The sequence below is a fragment of the Hyperolius riggenbachi genome, chromosome 5 (genome assembly GCF_040937935.1).
Source record: "Hyperolius riggenbachi isolate aHypRig1 chromosome 5, aHypRig1.pri, whole genome shotgun sequence".
Lineage (NCBI taxonomy): Eukaryota > Metazoa > Chordata > Amphibia > Anura > Hyperoliidae > Hyperolius > Hyperolius riggenbachi.
This window is the reverse complement of record NC_090650.1, coordinates 258,660,514-258,687,386: the sequence shown is the minus strand read 5'-3', so window position 1 is coordinate 258,687,386 and position 26,873 is coordinate 258,660,514. Positions and strand designations below refer to the sequence as shown.

Below are 26,873 nucleotides of genomic sequence, written 5' to 3'. Positions count from 1 at the left end.
ATTGTGCAAGGATTTGAATGTCAGTAAGCCAATCTTAAACAGAATTCTCCATTTTATCGGTAGCCAGTGGAGTGAGCTAAGGGTTGGTGTTATGTGGCAATGGCAGGGTTGGCTCGTTAACAGCCTTGCGGCGGCATTCTGTACTAATTGCAGGCGGCGTAAGTCTTTCTTATGCAGGCCTGTGTAGAGGACGTTGCAGTAGTCTAACCTTGATGTGACGAAGGCATGAACTAGGCAGCTCCAACCCTGGAGGCATTTAAATCAAAACTGAAAAGACACCTGTATGGTCTGGCATTTATGATCACATAACTTTTTCCTCTGTAGCACATCACAAACCGCAACTATGATCTGAGAAAAGTTTATGCTCTTTAGGTCCTACAGAAGAAAATAGTTTTACAAATGTTTTGTTGTTGAATCCTAATTTCAGGCACAATTCTATCTTAAGTGAAAACCAACATCAAGAAAGAAATCTTTCAGAGTTCCAGTAGTTACCATAATAGAAGCATCTCTCTATGCAAATTCCTTTTTCAGCTTCTTAGATTGTGGGAAAGCCCTGTTTTCTGTTTTTTAGAGCAAAGGGTGGAGTTCTTAGTTCAGGTCCGCTTTAAGCCACCAAAACAACTCTGACCTATCAAGGTATATGTTCCACAAGATCACTCCTGAGGTGGTACCTTTCAAGGTGGAGGCTTCCACTGATCAGACTGAGATCCAGGAAATTTGGAAACATTAAAGAAAATGGGATTCATCAGACCTGACCATGTTCTGGTTTATGTTCCAGTTTTGACACACACACACGTTGTAGACCCTTTCAGTGGTGCCATAGGTGTAAGGATGGCATTGTTGATCAATTTGTAATACAGTATCTATCCTGGAGGATGAGACCACATGGGCTTGCCTTCACTCTTCACATGCATCAGTAAGCATTATGTGCCCAGGGCCCTCTCACTGCTTCATCGTTTTTTTCCTTGGAGCATTTTGATAGTTACTAGGGTCACCTCACAAATACTTGCCATTTTTATGCTCTTACCTAACTATTCACTTCAATTGGCGGTCAAAATTGCCCCTCTCCTCCAATAGAATCACACTATTATACTCTCTCTAAATACACTTTCATATATTTTAATGCCGGAATAGGTTTAGTTTAATTTTCTGCTAAGGCAGCCATACACTGGTCGATTGCCACCAGATCAACCAGCAAATTGATCGCTCTGTGATCTAATCTGATCAGAGGGATCTATTGCCTGCCTAAACTGCAAACAGATTTTGAATCGATTTCACTATGAAATCGATTCACAATCTGTGAAGCTGCCGCCGCTGCCCCCAGCATACATTACCTTATCCAGCCAGCGCGAGTGCCCCGGTTTCATCTCCGCTGTCTCTTCTCCGCTCTGGGCTTCAGCTTCACTTTATTTCCTGTCGGGGGAAGTTTAAACAGTAGAGGGTGCTCTACTGTTTAAACTTCCCCCGACAGGAAATAAGTGAAGCCAGCCAGAGTCCAGCGCGGAGAAGGGACCGCGGGGAAACGCGCCGGTGCTACTGGTAATGTATTGCCGCTAGGGTTGGTCGTCGGACATTCGAATGCCGCTATCGACGCACTCCCGACCCGCCGGCAATCGAGCAAAATTTTTCACGCGGAGAGATTGACGGGATCGGTCGATTGTCAGCGTTTGCACATCGATTTCGCTGTGTATCGGCGGGAAATCGAGTAAGTGTATGGGCACCTTTATTAATTTCCTGCACTGAGCCACAGTGAGCTCTCTAGACTGCCAGAGATTGCTTTTATCTCTAACTGCACAGGATTAAAAAAAAATGAGTAGCAGAGAGCTTCTTTGTCCAAAGTAAATTGATAGCTGAACATTTCTGAAAAAGTACTATGATGTTTACAGATTGAATTGGAAATGTCATTATTATGCAAGACAACTACTCCCGTAGGGTGGAATTATGATTTTTACTGAGGTGACCTTAGTTTAAATGAAATGTAGGTAGGGTAACTATATAGTAAATTAAAAAAAAGTTGGGAGAAGAATTTTGTTTTTAAAGTGGACCTGACCTCTGAATATCAAAATAAACCATTGCAAACCTTGTTTAAAACTGTAGGCAAAAACATTAATATATATGGCAACAAATATTTCAATAAACTCTATAATATAACATACATGAATTCCCCCTCCCCTCTATGACGTTCATTGCCGCGGCACTGAAGTTGTTACATTCCGGCAGGCGCACAGTACACTGGGATACTTTGTTTTGGGCTGTTTACAGCCTGTTCTCCCCTCCCTCCTGTGTGAGCTCTCTGCTTCCCCGGAGCTGATTACACGCTGATACACTCAGTGTGAAGAGGAACGCTGATACACTCAGTGTGAAGAGGAATGTCAGTCTCCGCCCCCCTTCCTCCAGGAGACTGACTGAAGACGCTGGAGAGAAAAGGAGAGAGGTGGATGACAGAAAATGCTGCTGACTGCTGCTATAGGAGAGAGAGGTGCTGTGTTTGTGTGTGGATGCAGTGTGTATATGTATGTGTGTATGTATGTGATAGAGAGCGTGTGTGTGTGTGTGTGTGTGTGTGTGTATGTGTACAGGGCATGTGTGTATGTATGTGTGCAGAGCATGTGTGTATGTATGTATGATGTGTATGTATGTGTACAGAGCATGTGTGTGTGTATGTATGTACATAGAGCATGTGTGTATGTATGTATGTATGTGTACAGGGCATGTGTGTGTGTACAGAGCATGTGTGTATGTATGTATGATGTGTATGTATGTGTACAGAGCATGTGCGTACATATGTACAGTACATAGAACGTGTGTGTGTGTGTGTGTGTGTGTGTGTGTGTGTGTGTGTATGTATGTATGTATGTGTACAGGGCACGTGTGTGTGTGCGCGCGTACAGAGCATGTGTGGTATGTATGTGTACAGGGCATGTGTGTGTGTACAGAGCATGTGTGTATGTATGTATGATGCATGTGTGTATGTATGTACATAGAGCATGTATGTATGTATGTGTACATGGCGTGTGTGTGTACAGAGCACGTGTGTATGTATGTATGATGTATGTGTACAGAGCATGTGTGTATGTATGTACATGGAGCATGTATGTATGTATGTGTACAGTGCGTGTGTGTGTGTGCACGTACAGAGCATGTGTGTATGTTTGTGTACAGAGGTGAGTGAATCTGCTCCGCTGTGTGTGGGGGGGGGGGTATTTGTTGGAGGACATCCACACTGGCTCCTGCTCTGCTGGGGGGGGGGGGGGGGACACAGCACAGCACACGGGACTGGCTGCCATTCTGGTCAAATCTGCCGACACGATTGAACGTCTTTGCTGGTCAAATCTGCCGACACGATTGAACACATTTGCTGGTCAAATCTGCCGACACGATTGAACGTCTTTGCTGGTCAAATCTGCCGACACGATTGAAAGTCTTTGCTGGTCAAATCTGCTGACACGATTGAACGTCTTTGCTGGTCAAATCTGCCGACACGATTGAACACATTTGCTGGTCAAATCTGCCGACACGATTGAATGTGTTTTTCTAAGAGATTCTGTATCAGGAATTGGCCTGTGGTGTATGGGCAGGTAACAGATCTCAATGGACAATGAAACCTCGCACTGCCAAGGGCAGATTACAGTGTAAAAATCACACTGGCAGCAGAGCACACACAAAAGCAGAGTATAAAGCTGACAGAGGATAGACAATAATACAGAGCAGAAAAATGACAGGCTGGAAAACACAGCAGACATTACACACACAGGCACAGCCAGATGACATCACTGTAACTGTACACTACCACAGGCTAATTTGCATGTGATTGGAGAAAGGAGCTGCTTGAGGAAGGAGGGGCTGGAGGAAGTAGAAATCAACTGGATGGCACTGTAAACTTGCCAACCAACATATGGCTGCACTAAAAAGCAGTAACAGAAATCAGGACATCTGACAGGTATATTACAGCAAACATACATTTTTATTAATTAAGCCAGTATTAAGCAACACCTCAGATATTTTTACAGTGTCAAATTTTAAGGACAGTTCCACTTTAACTGTATATTACGTCAGCCTGCTGTTCGGTTTTAATGTTATGACTGTTAAGTACATGATGTCTGTAACTTGACTGGCTTTTTTTAGTGGAATTATGTTTAGCTTACACAGAGAGATATTACTCATCCACTCATGATCTACTTGTCAGTGACCAGTGCTTCACTACACGCTAGCAGGAATTGTATGTGTGCTCTAAATTCTCATTCTGGTTGTGTATCCTGTATTGGTGTGACCAAATAGCAAGTGAAATAAGATAACTGCATTTCACAAAAATGCTATAGTTAAAAAAAAAATTAAAAAAATTAAGTGACGTAGTATAAGGTAACTAATATGTATTGTGAGCCCTACTTAGATTTTTTTTTTTATTATTTTCATTGTAAGGGACCTGGTGCAATGTATCACTGTATCTCTGCATTTGGGATAAAGCCAGATTTCAGCTCAGTTATTATATGTGATAAAAGTTCATAAAACTTGCATGTAGCTATGATCAACCCTTTTACAACAGGGAGGAGGAAATAAGTTCAATAGGTTATCAGTAATCTGTTTGTGAGCTAAATCAACAGTAACAGCAGGAGTGGATGCCAGTAAGATAGTTTAAACTTCAAACCTAGCTTTTTAACTCTTGTGACAATTTAGCCAAAGGAGCAGTGACTTTAAAGCGGACCTGAACTCAGAAAGTCCTCTATGCTCTAAAAGATACACAATAGCGTAATAACCTTTAACCCCTTCAGTCCCAGCAGTCTCTGGCCCCTTAAGGATCAGAAACCGGCGCATAATGAAGAATCGCCGCTACCACTATTCACGTCGCACACCTGTCACCGCAGGCCACCCACTCTGCCGTCTCTATGAGGGTAGAGCTCTGTGAGCCGGCCAGGAACCAATGAGATGGTGTTTACATATAGCCTCTGAACGGCACAGACTGTGGCACAGATCAGAGAGAGGTGTCAGCTCAAATGACTGTGAATTATTACTTCCAGATGAGGGAGAATTACTGGGTTAGTTGTTCTGTGTTTTCCTTCATTCCTATGCATAAGTTTAGGTCCTCTTTAAAGTGAACCTTAACTCTAAAAAAAAACAAAAAAAACATGCGTTTCACTTACCTGGGGCATCTACCAGCCCCCTGCAGCCATCCTGTGCCCTCGCAGTCACTCATGGCTCCTCCGGTCCCCCACTGCCAGGTAGTTTCGTTTTTGCCGTCTGCAAAAACTGGCTGCTGCACCTCTGGCCCCCCGGCTCATACAGCATTTGCCATCTTCTCAACCCGACAGCCAATATCTGGAGGATTTTGAAACTTCCAGAGGTGTCTCTCTCACGTGCGCATGACACCACCGGGAGCTTAAAAATCCTCCAGATGTTTTCAGTCGGGATGAGAATATGGCAAATGCCATACGATTGGGGAGGCCAGAGGAGCAGTAGCCCATTGGTAAGTACGGATGCCCTCCCAACCCCTGCACCCCCTATGGCGTGTATTTCACTTATGGAGAGGTTAATTTTTAAAAAAAAACACACACAAAATGTGCTCCGGTTGCTGTTACTGTCGCCTGCTGGGATTGTGACACTATCCCTTGAGTGACAGTTTCTGTACAGATGTGTCATTAGCCTACAGGCTAATTTGCAGGGATGAGAGACAGGATGCACCACACGACACAGCAACTTTTGGCGGGTGGGGTGTGTTGAAGAACAGTGGGGATGGCATGCCGGATCATTAGATGGCATAGGGGGGAAAGGGGGGCCTCTGTTCACACAATATAAAAATATCAGAAAAGCCGCATCTACACGCGTAGATGCGGCCGCGATGCTCCTTATCAATCGAGCCGCTGATGCGGCTCGATTGATAAGATCCTACAGGACGGATCTCCGCACCGCCGATTCCCTGCTCGATCCCCGCGAGGGGACAATGGCAGGGAATCGTGCGGGAGATAAGCGGCGCCAGCGGGGACGAGCGGGGAATCGAATGCGGGGCACGCGCGGCGAGCGGGGACGCGGCGGGCACGCGGAAGAGGCGATCCGGCGGCTAATCGCTTAAAGCCCCGTCTACACTATGAGAGGTTGTAGCGATCCGGCGGCTCGATTAGCCGCCGGATCGCCTCTTCCGCGTGCCCGCCGCGTCCCCACTCGCCGCGCGTGCCCCGCATTCGATTCCCCGCTCGTCCCCGCTGGCGCCGCTTATCTCCCGCACGATTCCCTGCCATTGTCCCCTCGCGGGGATTGAGCAGGGAATCGGCGGTGCGGAGATCCGTCCTGTCGGATCTTATCAATCGAGCCGCATCAGCGGCTCGATTGATAAGGAGCATCGCGGCCGCATCTACGCGTGTAGATGCGGCTTAAGTGTCTCTCTCTCTCTCTCTGGTCACAGGCTGGCTAACCAGAGGCCTTCAAAGAGCTTTTCAAAAATAGGCTGTGTTCTAATCAGCAATTACGCCTCACAACTTAAATCTTCACTCTCAAACAATGCCTTTTTCCAGAGTACATGTAAAAGAAAGGCACAGTGATATTTGCCCCACCTACTACCGATATTGGATGCCGCCGGTGCCCAAATTTCCACCTGGGTGTTGCTATAGCCACATTTAACATGTTGATCTAAGCTGTGCCTATTCAGGAATCACTCTTCATTTGTATGTTTCCCTGCTATTTTAAATTACACAGCTTTCTGCTTTTTTTTCTGCCCAACAAACACGGTTTTAACTACAATATATTTTGCCACAATATGAAAAATCACAAACGCAAAATATTAACCGCAGAGCTCTGCAAACCCTGAAAATGCACAAATCCGCAGCATGCTGTCGCTGGTGCAGACTCTACCAGAAATGACAGTTTGCAGCCTGGACTTTGTAGATTCTTATATTTCAAAAACAAAGCATTTAATTTTAAAGGCACTTTTTGAATGGGCATTATTATGAAATACAGCTATGGAAAAGTGCCTGAACTAGGGGGGTTTATTGCCCTAAATCCACATGTGAAAGAAAGGGCAAAATCCTGTTTGCAACTGACAATAATCATATTCCATGAAGTAAGAAGGATTGCAAAACCCAATATTAAATATGAGCTTTTTAAAACGCATCGGTCATATCAGTATGGCGATTACATTTGAGGGCTACAGAAATCATGCATGTGGAATTCTGCTGCTTGATTGGAAAGGCTTTGGACAAAGCCCAGCCTTTAAAGTATTAAAAAAAATGCAGCTTTTTTTTAAAACTATGGATTACATTTACGCTACAAAAACAAGCGCTTTTGCAATGCACCAACTGTGCAGCACAAAGCATTTATCATTTGTTGGTTTCAAAGAAGCAGTTCAGGAAATTCAGGATGAAGTGTTCAGTGTGAGGAAAAAAATAAGGCGATTTTTTTAATATCAATATAATCCTATTACTGAATCTGACTTACATCAAATGGATAATGAAAATCATAGTCATAGTTGGTAATTTACTGCCATCTACTGGACAGATGTAAACATACCTATTTTGTTCATGTCAGGAGATAATTTAAAATTGTAAAAGCATCTAACTTACATGTAAAGGGTACATAAATAAATTCTAATTTATTTCACTGAATAATCTGAAAGGGCAGGAGTAGCCATTCATGCTGGGTAGGAAAGTTATTTTAGTATCTTGATATGTGTGCCACATACACAGTGTTCAGTAACCCATACACAGATCAATGGTATAGTTGCAACCCGCACACCAAATGTCTGGTTATAAACCTTTTATTGCATAAGCAATGTGAACATCAGCAACTGTTTTGGGGCCCTTGCAGATCCACTTTGTCAAGGAAGGATAAGCAATACAATATTTTTGTTTTGGTTTTTTGTAAAAAAAACATGCACTGTAGAAAGGTTTTTACGTCTGCAAGAAAGCAACCCTAGGGCTTAGTTCTTCTACAAGCGCTTTTTGGACATTAGCTGACTGTTGACGAGCTAGCAATAAGCAAGCTATGTGTAATCCTGGGGACGAGCTCACTGAGCGATCTGAATTTTTTTTTCTTTTCCTCAGAATTGTAAATGTGGTTGGTTACAGGGCAACCAATACATATTAAAAGATCGCTATAGAATCACTTGTGGATTGCAATTGCTTTTCGCTGTTTGTAGTGGAACATAGCCCTTAACTTCATTGGACACAGTTTCACGTTTCATTGGACACAGTTTCTTTAAAGCACAGCTGATCTAATTTATTGCAAGTATAATAACTTTTCTTCAACCTTCCCCCATGTGGAAATAACGTCATCGCAGAAATTGCCACTTTGACGATTCCGAAATTGTAAGCTTGGTGATCACAATTTCGATTTAAATTTGATTTATCTTTCAGGCCTAACTTGAACACTGGATCCAATTCAGGCTGTTAAATGACAACTAGAGTGGGAAGCAGGGCCAGATTTACCATAAGGCACTGTAGGCACATGCCTACAGGCGCCTGATGATGGAAAGGCTGCTCGCTCCTCTCCCCTAGCGCCTTCCTTCCTTCCTTCCTTCCTTATGCAGAGTCCCGAGCAGAACGTAAATGAAAGGTAACTCACCCTGCTTTCGGCATTCCACTGATGAGATCTCCGTTCAGTCAGGGGCACCTCTAGCTACTTAATACTGATTGTACCTCTGGCTACCTTAAGCTGGGTGACATTTCCTCCCAACCAAGGTCCACGAACATGGGGGCTCCACAAGGCTGCATCCCGACTCCAATGCTGTTCTCTCTCTACACGAACAACTGCAGATCCACAGCGGACTCAAATTTGCAGATTACACCACTATCGTTGGCCTTATCACCAATGACGACCAGAGTGCCTATCATCAGCAGGTTGAAAGAATCTGTCACTGGTGCAGGGAGAACAGTCTGGTCCTTAACGCAGTAAAGACTGGAGATGATTATCGATTTCAGGAAGCATGCCCCCTCACTATCATCAATCCACATCGACGGCACTGAAGTGACGATAGTTCCCCGTGTCCGCCTCCTGGGCACCACCATCTCAAATGACCTGAGATGGAAGGCTAACACCAGCTCCACCGTGGCGAAGGCCCAGAAAGGCTCTTCTTCCTCCGACAGCTGAAAAAGTTTGGCATGCCCCATCAGGTCCTCACAAAATTCTACTCTGCCACCACAGAATCTATTCTCTGCTCTTTCATCCTGGTCTGGTACTCTGGTTCCTCCGTCAGCTAAAGACAAAAACTCCAGAGAGTCATTAGATCAGCAGAGAGAATCATCGGGAAACCCCTCCCTCCACTTGACCTACTCTACAACTCGAGACTTCGCACTAGGGCGCTGAAGATAGCCAAGGACCCCTCTCATCCTGGCCACTGCTACTCAGTCGCCTGCTTTCAGGGCGTAGATTCCGGGGCATCCCCACCAGGACCACGAGGCATGCGAACTTTTTTTTTTTTTTTCTCTTCTGCAGTCAACCTCCAGAACTCCACCCACGTCTCACCTCCACCCCATCCTCCTTAGGTTCACAGACTTGGTCCTGTCACAGACATTCTGGAACTTATGGCACTAGCTGCCCTCATGGGCTCAGCCCTCATAACCTGTCATCACTATCTGCAGTATCTTGTTAAATGCTTTATCATGTACTGTATGTCTCTTGTATATTGCACTATTGTCATGTCTTTGTAGATGCTGAGCTCTGTACGTGCCAAACCCAATTCCGGGCATGATCCTGTCATGCTTGGCGAAATAAATGATTCTGATTCTAAGGGGCACCTGTAACTACTGGTACCTATAACGGGCAAGTGACGTAAGAGAGAGGTGGCAGCTGGGCCAGCCAGCACACTTGCAGTGCGATTCAACGGGGGTTTGTACGTTCATAGAGGGTGAAGTCTTAGGTGCCAAAATATCTGTGCCTATAGGCTCCTGTAATGTAAATCCGGGCCTGGTGGGAAGTATATGGTGGCTGCCATATTTCCTTTTAAGCAATACCAGTTTCATAGCAGCCCTGCTGGTCTATTTGGCGGCAGCACCTAGGTACTGACATCACACTGTGGGAGTCTTGTTGTATTGTGGGAAATAACAGCTGTTTCCAACTGCCAAACAAAGCAGCATTTCCTTTCACAGACTTCACCTGCCAGCACTAAAGATGTCGTTGTGATAAATGTCAGAATGTAAATCAGGGAGAGGAAAGATGGGAAAACACAAAATCATTTATAAATAATTATGTAAAAATTAAACACTTTTTTTCATTGTTATTTTCACGGCAGTTCCTCTTTAAATGGAACAATAACTGCTCAAATTATTGAATACTAATCTTCAAAAATATTGGTGGAAGGAATGGCTTACCTCCAGTCGGGAAAGGAAAAAAAATGAATAGATAAGTTATTGGTCGAAAAACATTACTTACGTCAAAACAATTACGGCAGACACTGTTGGCTTTTTCAGGTGGAAGTCTTTTTGTCCCTGAAGAAGCCACCAGTGTCCAGCAAAACACAATGGGCTCCATTCACAAAACTTCTCATAAATGACTTCTTACCTTATTAATAAAAATAACCTTTCAGCACATTTGCAAGCAACATAAATCACTTGAAATAAGTTGTTCCTGATTAACCTAATTTCAATATGACTTTTTTTACCTTAATTATATTATATTTTTGGTCTTTGGGAGCTTAAAAAACTAACATAGATAAGGTGAAAGTAAAGGAACCAGGTGAAAAAGCTTTGTGAATCATGCCCATTGTGAATAAATTTTAATATTTTTTCTGACAGTATCTCATCATTCAAATATCCTATCAATACTGTAGGTAAGCCATCCTCCAGTGATTGCGCAAAAGGTGGATCAGCGCAACACCAGGCCGCCTCCGAATGGCCTCCAATCAGAGATGCGCTGAGCCCCCCCAGGAACTACAAACGCACCTTGAACCCAAACAGAAGCTCTGCATATACACCAAAAGCATGGCTGTTAAGTGGGAGCAGCTGACCAAAAACAAATTAAATTAGTACATAGGTTAGGATTTAGTTAGTGGTAGGCCCCTCCCATGGAGGATTGACTTCTTCGCAGTGGGAGGTACGAGTACTTAATAGGTTGCATGCAAGCTGTTACAGGAAACCAACATCCTCCAGTCATAGACAGGTCATGTGTATGCTCGGTGTGTATTCGACCCCACAAGTGGGGCTTGCACTCTTTTGCAGGTAGGCACTAGTCTGTTTTTAAGTAGCGCTGCTCATTTCCTTGCTACATCCTCCAGTGATTGTTTATTCTTTCAGTTGTTTTATCACAATGGTCACCTCTCATAGCCCATGCAGTTTTGTAGTACCCCAGAATTTAAGAGTCTAAACAACCAATCCTGACCCCTACCAAAATCCCACATAGTCTCCTAACCCCAAGATAGATGGTGTTTCCGAAGCTGCAAACAACTTTATTGATGGTAACAGGGCTGTGGAGACGGTACAAAAATCATCCGACTCCGACTTGTCAGTTTATGAAACCTCCGACTCCAGGTACCTAAAATGGATCTGACTCCTCAGTCTATTACTTATCAGGGCTGTGGCTTTGGTACAAAAATCATTCGACTCCTCAGTTTATGAAACCACTGACCCCAACTCAGAATCCAGGTACCCAAAATTGCTTCAGCTCCAATTTCACAGCCCTGGGTGGCAACCTAGCAGACAAGCTATTGGAAGAATATCTTCCATTGACACCCTACCAATAGTTGCCTGATACTGACAACCAATAATGTGCAAGCATAACCTTAAAATTTCTCCCATGATCGAAGCATAGTACACCAGGTGCAGTTCCCATGAGTGCCTCTCTGTTCTTTTCTGCCTACCATTTTTGCCGGGATTGCCTATAAAGCTTTCTGGGAGTATGCATATTGTAGTCATTGTTTCCTGCTGGTGGATCGATCTCCGTCTCTCAGCAAACCTCTGATACCTCTGTTGTGGTTGCTATCTGTGGTCCACAGCCCTGTTACTCCCATAGAATATTTTTTACATACGTCTGGGCGTACACGGCTCGATTTTGCCGCTCGATTGATTCCTCGCTCGATTCTGCAAGCGATTCTCTTATCTTCTGCTCGTTTTTGTTATCTTTTTGCATTGTCTTGAATGCAGAATCCAGCAGTGAAACAAAGGGTACGGAAATCGGACATGTTGGAAATAATCTATCGAGTCGTGTATTCCCAGCATAACGGAGGATTGACTATATGGGGAGCAATTTGATTTTGAAAGTTTAGTTCTAATTTAATTTATTTTGTTATGCGATAAATATGCTTGAATTCTATTATAGACCAATTGTTATGCTGCTAATTGTAACAAATTAGCATTGCAAAGCTGAATGACATTTTAATTCAGGAACAGCAACACAATGCAGTAGTTTTAGCGCGACAGACTGTACTCCAGACTGTGTATACAAGAGTATGTAAATGGAAAAACCTCCGCATTTGGTGATAAATCAACTATTATCTGACTGACGCATGTGCAGTTATAGGCTCTTATTTTACTATAAACATTTCTTCCTTTCTGCCGACAATGTGATGTACATCCTACATAGGCATATTTGCTTGCTTGCACTTTTTTTAAGGTCATCTTGTCATTGTACTAAATCTAGCCTTATGAGGCTTCATTACTGAGTAATGCTCGTTCTTCTCAGTTTGGAAAGTGCTGGGCTATTTTTCGAACGGACACATTGCAATGTGCCGGTCACTATAATCGCATAGCAAACGTGATGCGAGTATATTGTAATGAGCCCTTCACATAAGTGTTTTAGGGGTACGGTGTGGCAGAATCTGCTAGAGTAACACAAGGCATGCTGTGCAGTACCAGACACTGTTCAAATATGAAGCACCTCCTTCTTTCAGAGGATATTCCAAACCTAGTTCACGCCTTCATCACATCACGGCTGGACTATTGCAATTCCCTCTATGCAGCCCTTCCAAGTAAAGACCTACACTGCCTGCAGCTAGTACAGAATGCTGACACAAGACTGTTAACAAGCCACCACCAGAGTTCAACTAAAAACCTTTGGAGCCAGAGCTTTCTCTCATGTAGCCCATACCCTGTGGAATGCCTTTCCAAATCTAATCAAGATTGCTCCATCTCTGGACACATTTAAATGAAAACTGAAAAGACACCACATAACTTTTTTTTCCCTGTACACATCACTATGTACTGATCTGAGACAAGCTTATGGGCTTTGGGTCCTACGGGAGAAAAGCGCTTTACAAATGTTTAGTCATTGTTTACAGTTTCAGGGAAGCATACTTTTCATGTACTGATTGCTTCTCTTCATATGCCGCATTGCACTTGTAATGCACAATGCGATTTTCCCCTCTGTTACATTGTGATCCTATTTTTACAGGTGCAACCGGCCAGTGTGAAACTAGCCTTAGTGTTACCATAGCCTCTGTATTGCCACTACTTTGCATAACTAATTGCATTCAAGGTGGAGTGACATACTGAAAGTCACCCATGAACAGACAGACAGAAAATCTACCTGTCATACGTGAATTTGCAGTTATGCCAAATACCAATTGATTTCTATCAAATGAGCAACCCGTAACCAGCTTTTTTTTTTTTTTTTACAGAACAAGAGCAATCAGCTTGTAAATTACATTTCTGATAATTAATAGGGCAATGGATGACTATACCGGTTGCAGGTTACATATCAATATGCTTTTCTTCATGAGAAGACTGTAGTTGGCAAGACTGGACAACAATGTTGTGTCCACACTTCATAAGATCCCATAATAAAACTTTGATAAGGCTCCTTCTGTTACTCTTGTATAATCTTTTTGTGGCCCAGACATATTATTGCTTTCCAGTATTTTTTTTACAATGATGGCCAGTAGCTATGCCTTGAATTATCTGGCATTGATGAGTCAGAGATGCTGAGGCAATAGAGGAGTGCATCTTGCTGCCCCTGTGTTCATCTAAGCAGCACATGTCCTCTTCGGTGTAGCAGAATGTTTCAGCTGTTATTCAGCACTATTTCCTTTCTTTTTAACTCCAGCCTGAATAACCAAATCTTTTTGGTGGATGTGAGCTCATGCGATGGGCTGAATATTAGTACTTCATTCTAAACTTATTTAAAAAAAAAAAACCACACAACAGCATTTACCGGTATGTGTGCAGCTTCAATCATAATGACAATAATGACACATTCAGTCCTCATTTAATTAAGGGCGTAATTGAAAAAAAACCTCCTCTAAGGAGAGGGAAGGCTCTGGGTACTATAGAGCAAAGCATTTCAACTTTTTCACTAATTGTACCACTTTTATCACCTGAAATTTTTCAAGTACCACCAGTGTGCCATTGCAGTAGATTGGACCCGATCAGGCTTGGCTGTTTCCACCAGACCCTAGTGGAAAGCCGCTACTGCGCATGTGCACATGCCGGCAAGGAGATCTTTAGGGGGTCCCAGTGCTTGATCCCCTTTACCAAGGAAAAAGGGGGAAGCCTCTTTATGAGCCAGAGGCTTCCCCCTCCTGAGGTAAGTATCCCCCAGGTACATTTTTTCTTACAGGTACACTTTAATAAAAGGGGAGCATATGGGAGGGGAAAAGCAGGAGGCATTGGTCAGGAAAAGGATTAAAACTAGACTGCTAGCCTACAGATTGCATAAGTATCAAGTGAGGGGGAGCTGAAGTTTGCGGAGGCAGGACGGGACCAGGATAAGTGGCAGACAGGCAATTAAATGGCAGGCAAACCCGGCCAACAGCAAAGTACCACTGGTGGTACATGTACCACAGGTTGAAAAGCCCTGCTATAGAGAGCCTTCCTGTTCCTCTCCTGGCCCCAATGTTCCAGGGCTGGCTTCCCCGTTAGCAGTTTTCGACTGATGAGTCGATGACTGCTCTTTAAGGCTGTGGGAGGCTACGAAAGTCTTCAAGAGCCCGATTGCTCCCGAAAATGGGCGGCTCTGTACCGTCCATGTGCTAGCCCGCTTTCTCGCGTGTTCCGCGGCGGGGGATTTGAACGGAGGAGCCAGTATCTGTGGGTTGTTGTTTTTTGGGTTATTTTGTTTGTTTTTTTATTACACTTCAGACTCTTTAACCACTTCCCAAATGAGGGGTTTTACCCCTTGACCACCAGAGCAATTTTCACCTTTCAGCGCTCCTTCCATTCATTCGTCTATAAGTTTATTATTACTTATCGCAATGAAATGAACTATATCTTGTTTTTTTTTTTGCCACCAATTAGGCTTTCTTTAGGTGGGACATTATGCCAAGAATGATTTTATTCTAAATGTGTTTTAATGGGAAAATAGGAAAAAATGTGGGAAAATGTTTTATTATTTTTAAGTTTTCGGCCTTTATAGTTTTTAAATAATGCATGCTACTGTAATTAAAACCCATAGTTTATAAAGTAACAGTGTTATACCCTCTTGACATAAATATTTAAAAAGTTCAGTCCCTAAGGTAACTATTAATGTATTTTTTTTAATTGTAATTTTTTTTTTATTACAAAAAAAAAAAATTGGGGAGTGTGGGAGGTAATGAGTTAATTTTTTGTGTAAAACTAATTTATTTGTATGTGAAAAATGCTTTAGGGTGTAGTTTTACTATTTGGCCACAAGATGGCAACAGTAACTTTTTGTTTAATGCGACCTGCAAGCGTCCTTCCGGAAGTACTAGGAGGCTGTGAAAGTTTTTTTTTTTTTTCACAATGATCGCGCTGCTTATCAGAGAAGCAGCGGATCATTGCGGGGCTGAGATCAACGATCGGGAATGGATTTTCCCGTTCATTGATCTCCGGGCGAACGGCCGGCGGCGTGTTTACAAGCGGGAGTGCGCGCTAGAGCGAGCGGGAGCGCGGAAAGTATGGATTTCTCCATCCCTGGTGGTGAAAGGATGGAAAAAGGGACGGAGAAATTCGTACGCGTGGGGGTAAAGTGGTTAAAGGACCACTAGTGCGAAAAAAAATGTAAAATTTAAATTATATTCATATACAATGTACATTTATCAGAGTAAAATGCACCATAAATTACTTTTCTCCTGTGTTGCTTTCACTTCTAAAAAGGCAGTAAAATATGACAGGTTTTTGGACTACTCTATCTCCTCACCAGGGATTCTTAGGATTTAATTTATTCTTTAGAAAAGCACTTTATGGAAAGGAGCTGTATAAGGATTCCAGAAAGCCTACCCACTCATTTGCACACTTTTCTGATAGCTGGACTGAATAACTGTCGTTCAGTAAGTGCTTTTGAAAATAAAAACCCTGAGAACCCCCTATGAGGAGATGGACTATTCCAAAACCCATAAGATTTTTACTCCTTACTGTAAGTGACAGCAACATAGAAAAAAGTAATTTATAGTGCATTTTACTCTGGGACAACTGCACATAAGCATTTTAATTTTACACGATAGTGGTCCTTAAACCGACTCTTGTCCCTTCTCCCTCTGAGACATACACACTGTCATAATCCTGTCCTCAGGACAAAACGGCAAAGGCGACAGCAATCAGACACATCCTGTGTGCTGGAAATGGGCAAAGGGCAAATCGTACAGTGGTAATGTGGCCATATGTAGTTATGGATTTATTTATTTTTTCTTTTGAAAAGTGTGATGATAGCATGGCTTGCTAGCACTGGGCATGGATGTTAAACAATATCATGACTTCAACTGCAGAACATGAATGTGTATAGACTGTACCCAGGTGAAAGTAGATGTGCCAAGAATTGTGCTTTAAATATTTTATGAGACTGTGCTATGGTCTTTGGAATATGTTGCCATGTGTTTAACAAACATATAAAGTGTGTATACAGGATACAAAGAACAACTATACCGAACAAAATGTTATGCAACCTATGCAAACATGGACAGCAAACAGTCCTGAGATAAGAGTTAACCGAGGATAGAGCAGTTTGGCTCAAAATGATTTACACATGCAAAACAGGAATTGGCCATTGGCCATGCTCTACAAATCAATTATTTCAATATCCGTATTCCTCATCAAAAGAAACCCGTCATGTCCCAAACAAGACCAAACTGGCAATATTGTCAATGTTATGCCTGCAAGTAGAGACCTACAGGTGTGCTTATTATGACCTCAAATACACTTGTAAACCCTTGTCTACATTCAGGCTAAATCTTCCTTGACATGGCTCAATAATGGTGCCTTCTGCCTGGTCAAGCTTGTTTTGGTCTAAATCTGTACACCCCAAAAGCCCCCATTTAAACTTGAACATTTCTGTAACTCTCACATTGTACCTCATCTTGCGGAACTATAAGACATGTATTTGCCCTATCCGATACTAGCCATCAGCGCCAGTGCGGTTTATGGAAATTCTTTACCAAGGCGTGGGAACTGGTGTAATCATTGATCAAATACAGCCAAAGGAAGCTTCACTGTTTTTCTCAAAACACACTCCGCAAGAGATTTGTGTACACAAATACCACAAATGACTCGGGTGAACCGGGGAGACATGTCTTGGTAATTTAGGTAGCCCTTTGCTGGCTGTAAACTTGTACCGATGACAAACTACAATGAATCCGAGAGCTAGGCAAATACAACAGATCTTTGTTAGGTCTAGTACAATTCAAGGGTGACTGCTTCCTCTCGATCAAGCAAACATTAAAGCGGTACTCTGATCATGATGTAAGGAGAAAACCTCCTACACACCTTTACTGAAAGGCTTTTATAGGCCCCTGGTCCTATGTTCTGCAGGTTTAATTTCCGGGATATTGACAGAAAATATCCTCCAGATTTGTCGTACAAGATCACCGCTAAATAATGTAAGATAAGCGGAGCGTCTTTAATTCACATGGCTGCTACCCACTTATGCTTCCTTTAACCAGAAGCCATGTGTCAGATGGCCTTCATAGGTTTGGAGCATTCAGTGACCACAGTGGGGAAAAGAGGAACTGTAGTGAAAATAACATCATGAATAAAACTGCTTTTTGTTTACAGTATTCATTTATAGATTATTTAGTCAGTGTTTACCCTTTGTAAAAGCTTTGTAAAAACTTTCAGGACCTAGGTCATGACATCGTACAGTGGGAGGGGTTTCACTACAATACAAGCCATACAGACCCACCTTATGATCTATTTGAGAAAAGTAAAGATTTCTCATGGGAAAGGGGGCTACTGATTGGAATGAAGTTCAATCCTTCATTAACGTTCCTCTAAAGGGAGACCGATCTGCAAGGTAAACAAGTTAGATTACCTGGGACTGTTGGGAAGAGAAAAAAATCTCCTTCCATGTATTACTGGTATTGTGTGACATACGTGATTATTTGATTATGGTTGGATCAGGTTACATGGAGCCTATTACCATATGTACATAGGACCCACCATGTGCCTACTGTAGACTTCTTACATGAAATCATTTGATTAATTTCTTGATTAATTTCAAATTCTGCAATATTTTAGTTAACTATATCTTAAGCCCCATCTACACGATACGATTCTTTGTACGATTCGATTATGATCCTGTTTACGATCCGATTAAATCAGACATGTCCGATCAGGATTCAATTTCATTCCATTCGATTTGCCATTGTTTTGCAATGGCAAATCGAATTGAATCGAATCCCGATCGGACATGACGGATTTAATCGGATCATAAATAGAATCGTAATCGAATCTTACAAAGAATCGTATTGTGTAGATTGGGCTTTAAAACATTACAGCAATCCAATGCATATATTTTTGTGACGGCAAATCTAATCTAATTCAGAGGTCACTAAGGATTGGCTTCAGCCAGTGTTTCAGGTCTATCACTTAACCTGTTTGCATAAAAATCCAATTCCAGCCCTGTAATTACACAAGGAAGAAAGTGACCTTGGCATTTCAGAATTTAGCCTTTTCTGTTGGAAGTTGAAACGTGTTGGAGCAGATTTTACTTTTGATTCCTAATCCTCGGTGCTATGACTAATGATTCATTTGCTCCATTGTAGAGGTAATGCAAGGAAGGAGTGCAGGAATGATTGATAAATCTGCCTGATATCTGATATTACATTCTTGTGTCTATTGTCAGGGGTACGTTGTTAGACATCTCCAGTTTTGATAGTCATCTGTACAGCGGACGAGGAAGTGTGCAGTGTGTGATTTATGATGGCCACATTTAACCTAATTATTTTACCTATAAGAAAAATGAGCTGCAATGTAACCAACGCATATTAGCATTTTTAACCTATACCTTATCAGGAAAGAATTATAGCTCATGCTATTACAGTATGCTTAATTCGTTAAAGGATAACCATATTTTTTTTTCTGCAGAAAACTTTCTTCTCTGTGTATTTGTTTTCTTCATTATTTCTGTATTGGGTCCCTTTTCTTCCTGTATTCCTATTTATTTTATTTTATTTTTATTGGGGGGGGGGGGGGGGGACCTCTGACCAACTAGATCATTAGAAAATGATGGTTGTACATCTGATATAATAAAAATGCATGCCCTGTAAAACGTATATAATGGATCTTTGTTAATCTACAATGGGTTTTCTAAGCCAAGATCCTTGTCATTTCCCCCAAACCCCTAGTGAATTACCCTTGTGGGACCATTCAGTGATAAAGCTGCATACCCACCCCGTGATCTTTCAGACATTTTTTTCAGACGACCGAGCTTTTTTTTTTTCTTTTTGAGCGATGACTGTCTTTTACGCAATCTCGCGACATGGGTACAGGTGCGCAATCACGCAGAAATCGCTAAGCATCATGTGACTATAACGACCATCATGGCGGATCGGATCTTTAAAGAAAACCTGTAATGAGAAAAACCTGCCCTGGGGGTACTCACCTGGGGTGGGGAAGCCCCCAGATCCTATTGAGGCTTCCCCCTTCCTGCTCGGTCCCACGGTGGCGGCGATGATGAAGCTCCCTGAACAGCGGGGATGTAAATATTTACCTTCCCGGCTCCAGCGCAGGATTGGCTCTCCGCTCGGAGATGGGTGGAAATAGCCGATCGCTGTCCGGTCGCTCCATTGCGCCTGTGCAGTAGAGCGGACCTAACAGAGATCGGCTATTTTCGCCTATCTCCGTGCGGATAGCCGCAACAGCGCCCCCGCTGGAGCCAGGAAAGGTAAATAAATCTGCGCTTGTTAGGCTTGTCGAGGGAGGATTCTGGGACACTTCGGGGGAGCCAGTGCTGGACTGCCTGCAGCTGCAGGGGAGGGGGAAGCCTCATTGGGACCCTGAGGCTTCCCCCTCCCGAGGGGAGTACCCCCCAGGGGAGCTTTTTTTTTGTTACAGGTTCTCTTTAAGATCCCAGACAACTGGATGCCTAATAACTTAGGGGCATCTGGGAAAGGTAATGAGGTTGAACAAAGGCTATCAAATACTAATTTTTTGATCTGCAGGAAAACAACTTCAATGCAATTGAAAATGCTGCATGCAGCACTTTCATGATCTCATAGAAATCGCAATGCTGCAGTTACTAGTTAATGCAAAACGAATGTTGTAAAACATGCTTTTTTGCACTTTTCAGTGCAAAATAGATATTTTAAAACAATCATTTTGCATGGAGGGAGGATTGGAGTGCATCCGGGGGTGCCGCAGAGGAGCGCACACATGAACGCGCAATCACTTTTCAGTGACAATGAGGTCGTGGGTTAAGAGAACTATAGACAGAATTCTCAGAAACAAACATTCTGCTGAGATACACCTGCCAGGACTACAGATGTCACCACCAGTGATAAGTTACTGAATGCAAATCAGGATGAGGAAAGTTTTTATAAAGGGAAAAGATTTTACAAACACTGAATAAATAATCTACAAATTAATATTGTAAAAAAAATAAAAAAAAGCGATTGTATTCATAGTGTTGTTTTCATTACTGTTCCTCTTAAATGTTATCAGTATACCAGCCTAGACTGGCATCCAGTAGCTGATTGTACACTTATTAATCATGCGTGAGGTGGAGCACATTTTATTTATGAAAGGAGTGCCATGCTTGTAGACTAACTTTACATTGAAAAAATAGCACATAGGTAACTGGAATGCTGTTAGTAAGAATTTATGAAACTACCCATTGAATTCTATTAAGCAGACTTGTGTGTCATCTTTCATAATCTAGAAACTGAACAGCTTATTTTACCTTATTTTCAGATAGAGCAAAATGATTTGCAGGAGCACTCTCTTTCAAATTGCATGTTTAAAGAAAGGTTGTATATTTCCAATAAAGCAATCCTTTGGCTTTGCCAGAAAAGTTGATCAATAGCACTGAAATGTTTTCTTTGATCCTCTTCCTATCATGTAATGTCTGCTCAGTCCTTCTTCCTGAAACACAAAACAAAGGATGTATAGGCAGTGATTTTGCATTGCATTCATAATGTCAAAATGAGATTATTAAACTTTTTATTAAGGCTCATTCACATTACACAACGCTTGCAGGAGCCGATTTCCTGCAAGCGTTATGATCTGCGGCGACGTCAGGATGTTGCGGTGCGTCCAGGGCTGTGGAGTCTGTACAAAAATCATCCGACGACTCAGTTTATAAAACCACCAACTCCAGGTACTCAAAATTGCTCCAACTCCTCTGACTCCAACTCCACAGCCCTGGGTGAGACGCTGATTAGTGGCAGTAGTTCTAATTTACCCAGCGGGAAAACACTGGCGCCAGACGATTAAAAGCTCCCGGCTGCGTCGTACCGCACCACGCCAAAACACTGCGTTAGATGCGAAAGGTAAAATGAAAGTCTATGGGCTTTCATTTTACCTTGGTTAATGCAAAGTATTGACTTTGCGTCAAAACACCAGAAATCGGCACTGGTGTGAAATAGCCCTTAGTATCCAAAAAAAGTATACAAGTAATAAAAACAAAGAGACTGCTAATAAATAGTATGACAGATTCTTTTGGTATTAGCTGTGACACCAATATCATGTAAAGTATGACCCTAATAGGAAACTATATACTCACATGAGTATGTATTTGTTAGGCTTCTGAAATATAAATCAGCCCTAAGATACACGTATGGAAAGCTAATGGCAGCAATATGTACCATATATGCTTTGTCATATGATAATACAAATGTACATGCACCAGTGTGATGTAACAGGAAGTGTATGTAAATAGGAGAGAACCTTCGTTTCCTGTCAGGGATCGGTCCTAAATATATTTGCATGAACTACACAATAATGAAGTGGATGAAACAAATATTTGTATGGTGAATGCCGGCTAGCAGTGGAGTGAGAGCACAGTATTATCATAGTTACATAGTTTGGTTGAAAAAAGACATCTGTCCAGCAAGTTCAACCAGAAGAAAAAAAAAAAATTTCACAATGCTCACCTGCATCCTCACATATCCCAGTTGATCAAAAGGAAAGACAAAAAACTTAAAAGGATTGGGCAAATTAGTCTTAAAAGGGAGACAATTTCTTCCCGACTCCCTGTGGCAAACAGAGAAAACCCATTGATTATTGCCACTGGGAATTACCTAGTAATTATAGCAACGGATCTCCTTCAATGCAAGGAAAGCATCCATGCCCTCGTAAAAGCAGATATAGATTTTGCCATAACTACTTCCTGTGGTAAGCTTTTCCACAATAAGAAATGAAAGTTTCTTGTGGTATCCAGTTGCTCAGATAATTGACTGATGTTTACTCCACTTGAGCTGCACACGCTAGGCTTCAAATGTCAAATTCAAAATGTAAAAAAAAAAAAATTGCACCAAAACAGCAGAAAGAGAACAACAAAATCATAAATCCCATTATGCTTTGCACAGCATCAGGGGAAAACAGCCCGGGCAGTTTTCTTCTGTGCAGCTAAAAATGAGGTTTGTATAAGAGAAACAAAGTTCTGATGCTGTGAAACTGTTAAAGAAACACAAAGCCTTTTCAGTGCTGCTGAGTCGATTTTTAGTCCGGATGTTCACTTTAAGTGACGTCATGTCACAGAGTCCTGATGCTCCATACAGAGGAGACCCTGGGGGTACCATAGCTGTACGGGGTCGGGGTGATGCAGGAAAGAGGCACGGTTAGTAACAGCACCGGGATCCCTGCACGGAGGCAGGTGGTGGGGGGCACCTATACTAGGCTTACCTATAGATGGCTAACTTATACTGGGGCACATATAGCTAGCTAACCTATACTATTGACACCTACCTATACTTGGCTATCTTTACTTGGTAATTTTGGAATTTAGTTTTGATTACATTTTGTGTTTCAAGCCTTTATTGTACTCAAAATGTATACTAGATCCTTGCTTGACACAGTTACAAAAAAGGTTATGAAAATGAATTGGATCGCTTTTTGAACAGAAATCCAGCAGAAACTGAACGCCGGGGAGGTTAAAGGGGAACTTCAGCGTAAAAAAAAACATACTGTCATTAAGTTACATTAGTTATGTTAATTAAAATAGACAGGCAATATAATCTCTCACCCACCCTGTTTTAAAAGAACAGGCAAATGTTTGTGATTTCATGAGGGCAGCCATCTTTTTCATGGGGGCAGCTATCTTTTTGGTTGAAAGGAGGTGACGGAGCATGAGACACAGTTCCAACTGTCCTGTGTCCTGATCACCCCTCCAAGCTGCACACGCTAGGCTTCAGATCTCAAATTCAAAATAATAAAAAAACTAAAATTGCACCAAAACAGCAGAATGAGAGTAACAACATCAGAAATCCCATCATGCTTTGCACAGCATCAGGGGGAAAAATGCCTGGGCAGTTTTCTTCTGTGCAGCTAAAAATGAGGCTTGGGTAAGAGAAACAAAGTTCTGATGCTGTGAAACTGTTAAAGAAACACCAAGCCTTTTCAGTGCTGCTGAGTAGATTTTTAGTCTGGGGGTTCACGTTAAGGGAAAATCTGTCCTTTGTACCTCATTTGGCTTCACATGCATGTCGCATATCATGCCGGAAAACCGAGCAGCCGAGTTTAATCTTGTCAGATTACCACAACAAATTGGTAACTCGTAACTAGGAATCCCAGATCTACAAGGCTGTAATTGCTGCAAATGGTGAATTGAGGATTATAAGACAAAAGAAAAGTTTGAAGGACAGACTCCTTTCATGGGATGTAAGTGAATAGGAAAGATAGTGACTCCAAAATTAGAAAGGTGGTGTGTGTATAAATATGTAGGTAGATATACACACACATTTATATAAAGTGCTGAGTAAGCAATATCACAGTCTCACAAATTTTCACGCTTCACTAAATAACATTTTATGGTGGAATTTTGCTGAAGTTTGAATTCTTCAGTGAAGGCATTCTATGTGTTCTGCTGGTTCATTAGAGTGTGATGGTGCAGGAGTTTTCACAGGTGTGTCATTTAGCTTTCACACACACCCTTGTGTAATATTTGCCTGATAAATGCAAAACATGGACAAGTAATTTCAACTTGAACAATTGTTATGGTAATTGAGCAAGAATACATACAGTATGAAATAAATCCAGTTCTGCTCAGCAGTTTGTCAGAGCTCCATGTGGTCTTACAGAGTTAAACATGGATTGTATTTATATCTATACACATCCATTGTTTTATTCAACTTGCAATGTAGTACCAGAATCATAATATGTTTAATAGTAATCCAGAATTGCTGCAAGAATGCAACAGCTGCAGTAATACAGACTGTAGTAAACCATGTTGGATTGCAAAACAGACACTGGTGATAAGGCATCATACTTGATAACCTTACTATTGTCCTGCATCAGCAGTTTAAGGTAGGACTCTGAAGACCTAGCAGGTACCTGCAATTATCTGGACTTTCATGCATGAAGGTCGTACCACACACTGTGCTGCAGTGTCATGCATGGTATCTGCACCAATAAAGAGACTGGGAAAAAAAAATCACAAAATGTGGACCTGTAGTTAGCTCCTACTTGGATTTTCATCCAACTTGGAGAACTGGTAGTAGATTAGTAGAGAGGCATTTTTGGTACTGCTGACACAGTATTTTGGTTGGTTGTAAAGTTTTAAAAATCACTCATGCGCCTATATATACCATCACATATACAGTTTTATTCAATTCATAAATTCAAATTCATATATATTACATTAATATGCAAGCAAACACTAGCCAACTTTCTCAGTCCCACCTCCCTATGGTAAACAGTCTGGCACACGCCACAACATATACCTATAGATTGATTCGCTGAGTAAACTTCGTTTTCTAGCATAAAATTGCACCAATCCCTATAGCACCTTTCCAATGTTAAAAAGTGTTTTTGCACCTTAAAAATGGCAATAATAGCCTTTCTTGTTCAAAAATCAATAAAAAAAATAAAATAACGTCCTGTGAGCTCACAAAGGTATAATTCATAAATCCAACAGGAAAAAGTTCATGTTAAATAGCTTGGATCTCGTCTTGCAAAGCTTTAGGCATACAATTTCATATACATCCACCAGGAGTAAAGTGGCTAATTCCGCATTCCTTGGTATGCAAATTAGATCTTGCAGGATTTTGTATAAGCAGATTGCATTTGCACAGACCTCTAGAAACAAATAGCGTCCTGCAGAACTTTACAAAAGCAGAACTTTTCAAAACTTTTCAAAAACAGATAACGTCCTGCAGACTTTTCAAACTTCCATTTCTTTGCATAACATTCAAGCAAAATAGCGTGCTGCGGGTCCAAAGGACAGTTCAAATAACTCACGCAGCTTAAGGGGTAGATAACTGATTCCTTTATGCTTACGGTTCCGCTATGTCTTCTGGCAGCATGAGCCCCGGCCGGTGGCTCCCGTGTTAACCTGACGTCTGCCGCGGATGTTAAGCACTTTGCTGAAAAATCGTTCCTCAGATTCAATCTGGAACTGTAGAGGTGACGTCACCACTCCGGGTTGTCGGAGTGGTGACGTCACCTCTACAGTTCCAGATTGAATCTGAGGAACGATTTTTCAGCAAAGTGCTTAACATCCGCGGCAGACGTCAGGTTAACACGGGAGCCACCGGCCGGGGCTCATGCTGCCAGAAGACATAGCGGAACCGTAAGCATAAAGGAATCAGTTATCTACCCCTTAAGCTGCGTGAGTTATTTGAACTGTCCTTTGGACCCGCAGCACGCTATTTTGCTTGAATGTTATGCAAAGAAATGGAAGTTTGAAAAGTCTGCAGGACGTTATCTGTTTTTGAAAAGTTCTGCTTTTGTAAAGTTCTGCAGGACGCTATTTGTTTCTAGAGGTCTGTGCAAATGCAATCTGCCTATATAAAATCCTGCAAGATCTAATTTGCATACCAAGGAATGCGGAATTAGCCAGGACATTATCTGTTTTTGAAAAGTTCTGCTTTTGTAAAGTTCTGCAGGACGCTTTTTGTTTCTAGAGGTCTGTGCAAATGCAATCTGCTTATACAAAATCCTGCAAGATCTAATTTGCATACCAAGGAATGCGGAATTAGCCACTTTACTCCTGGTGGATGTATATGAAATTGTATGCCTAAAGCTTTGCAAGACGAGATCCAAGCTATTGAACATGAACTTTTTCCTGTTGGATTTATGAATTATACCTTTGTGAGCTCACAGGACGTTATTTTATTTTTTTTATTGATTTTTGAACAAGAAAGGCTATTATTGCCATTTTTAAGGTGCAAAAACACTTTTTAACATTGGAAAGGTGCTATAGGGATTGGTGCAATTTTATGCTAGAAAACGAAGTTTACTCAGCGAATCAATCTATAGGTATATGTTGTGGCGTGTGCCAGACTGTTTACCATAGGGAGGTGGGACTGAGAAAGTTGGCTAGTGTTTGCTTGCATATTAATGTAATATATATGAATTTGAATTTATGAATTGAATAAAACTGTATATGTGATGGTATATATAGGCGCATGAGTGATTTTTAAAACTTTATGAATGCTTGAATGGTGGGGGTGTGAGTAACCCCATTTATCACTGACTGCAGCCAATTGAATTCATTTTATATTGAGTGGGCGCAAATCTACCTGTTTACATTTTTTGGTTGGTTGTAGTATACAGCTTACTACCACTTTTTTGTTTTGTTTGTTTTTCCTTTAGCAGTCTTGACTACAGGCACCTTTTAAATATACTGTATTCCTT

General features: G+C 41.9%; 1 protein-coding gene across 2 annotated transcripts in view; it reads right to left on the bottom strand.

Annotated features, from left to right (window-relative positions):
- The window catches only part of PPP1R3G (protein phosphatase 1 regulatory subunit 3G), a 54,169-nt gene that overhangs the window by 22,155 nt on the left and 5,141 nt on the right, over positions 1–26,873 (bottom strand). The window contains exon 2 of one of the 2 annotated variants that reach the window (XR_011020601.1): positions 20,980–21,161. Coding sequence is in view for 1 of the 2 variants with exons in the window: in XM_068234617.1 (XP_068090718.1) it covers positions 21,096–21,161 (66 nt within the window). In the remaining variant the exon portion in view is untranslated. Of the gene's footprint in view, positions 1–20,962; positions 21,162–26,873 lie in introns of those variants that run through there. The other variant, XM_068234617.1, reaches the window with a different exon arrangement.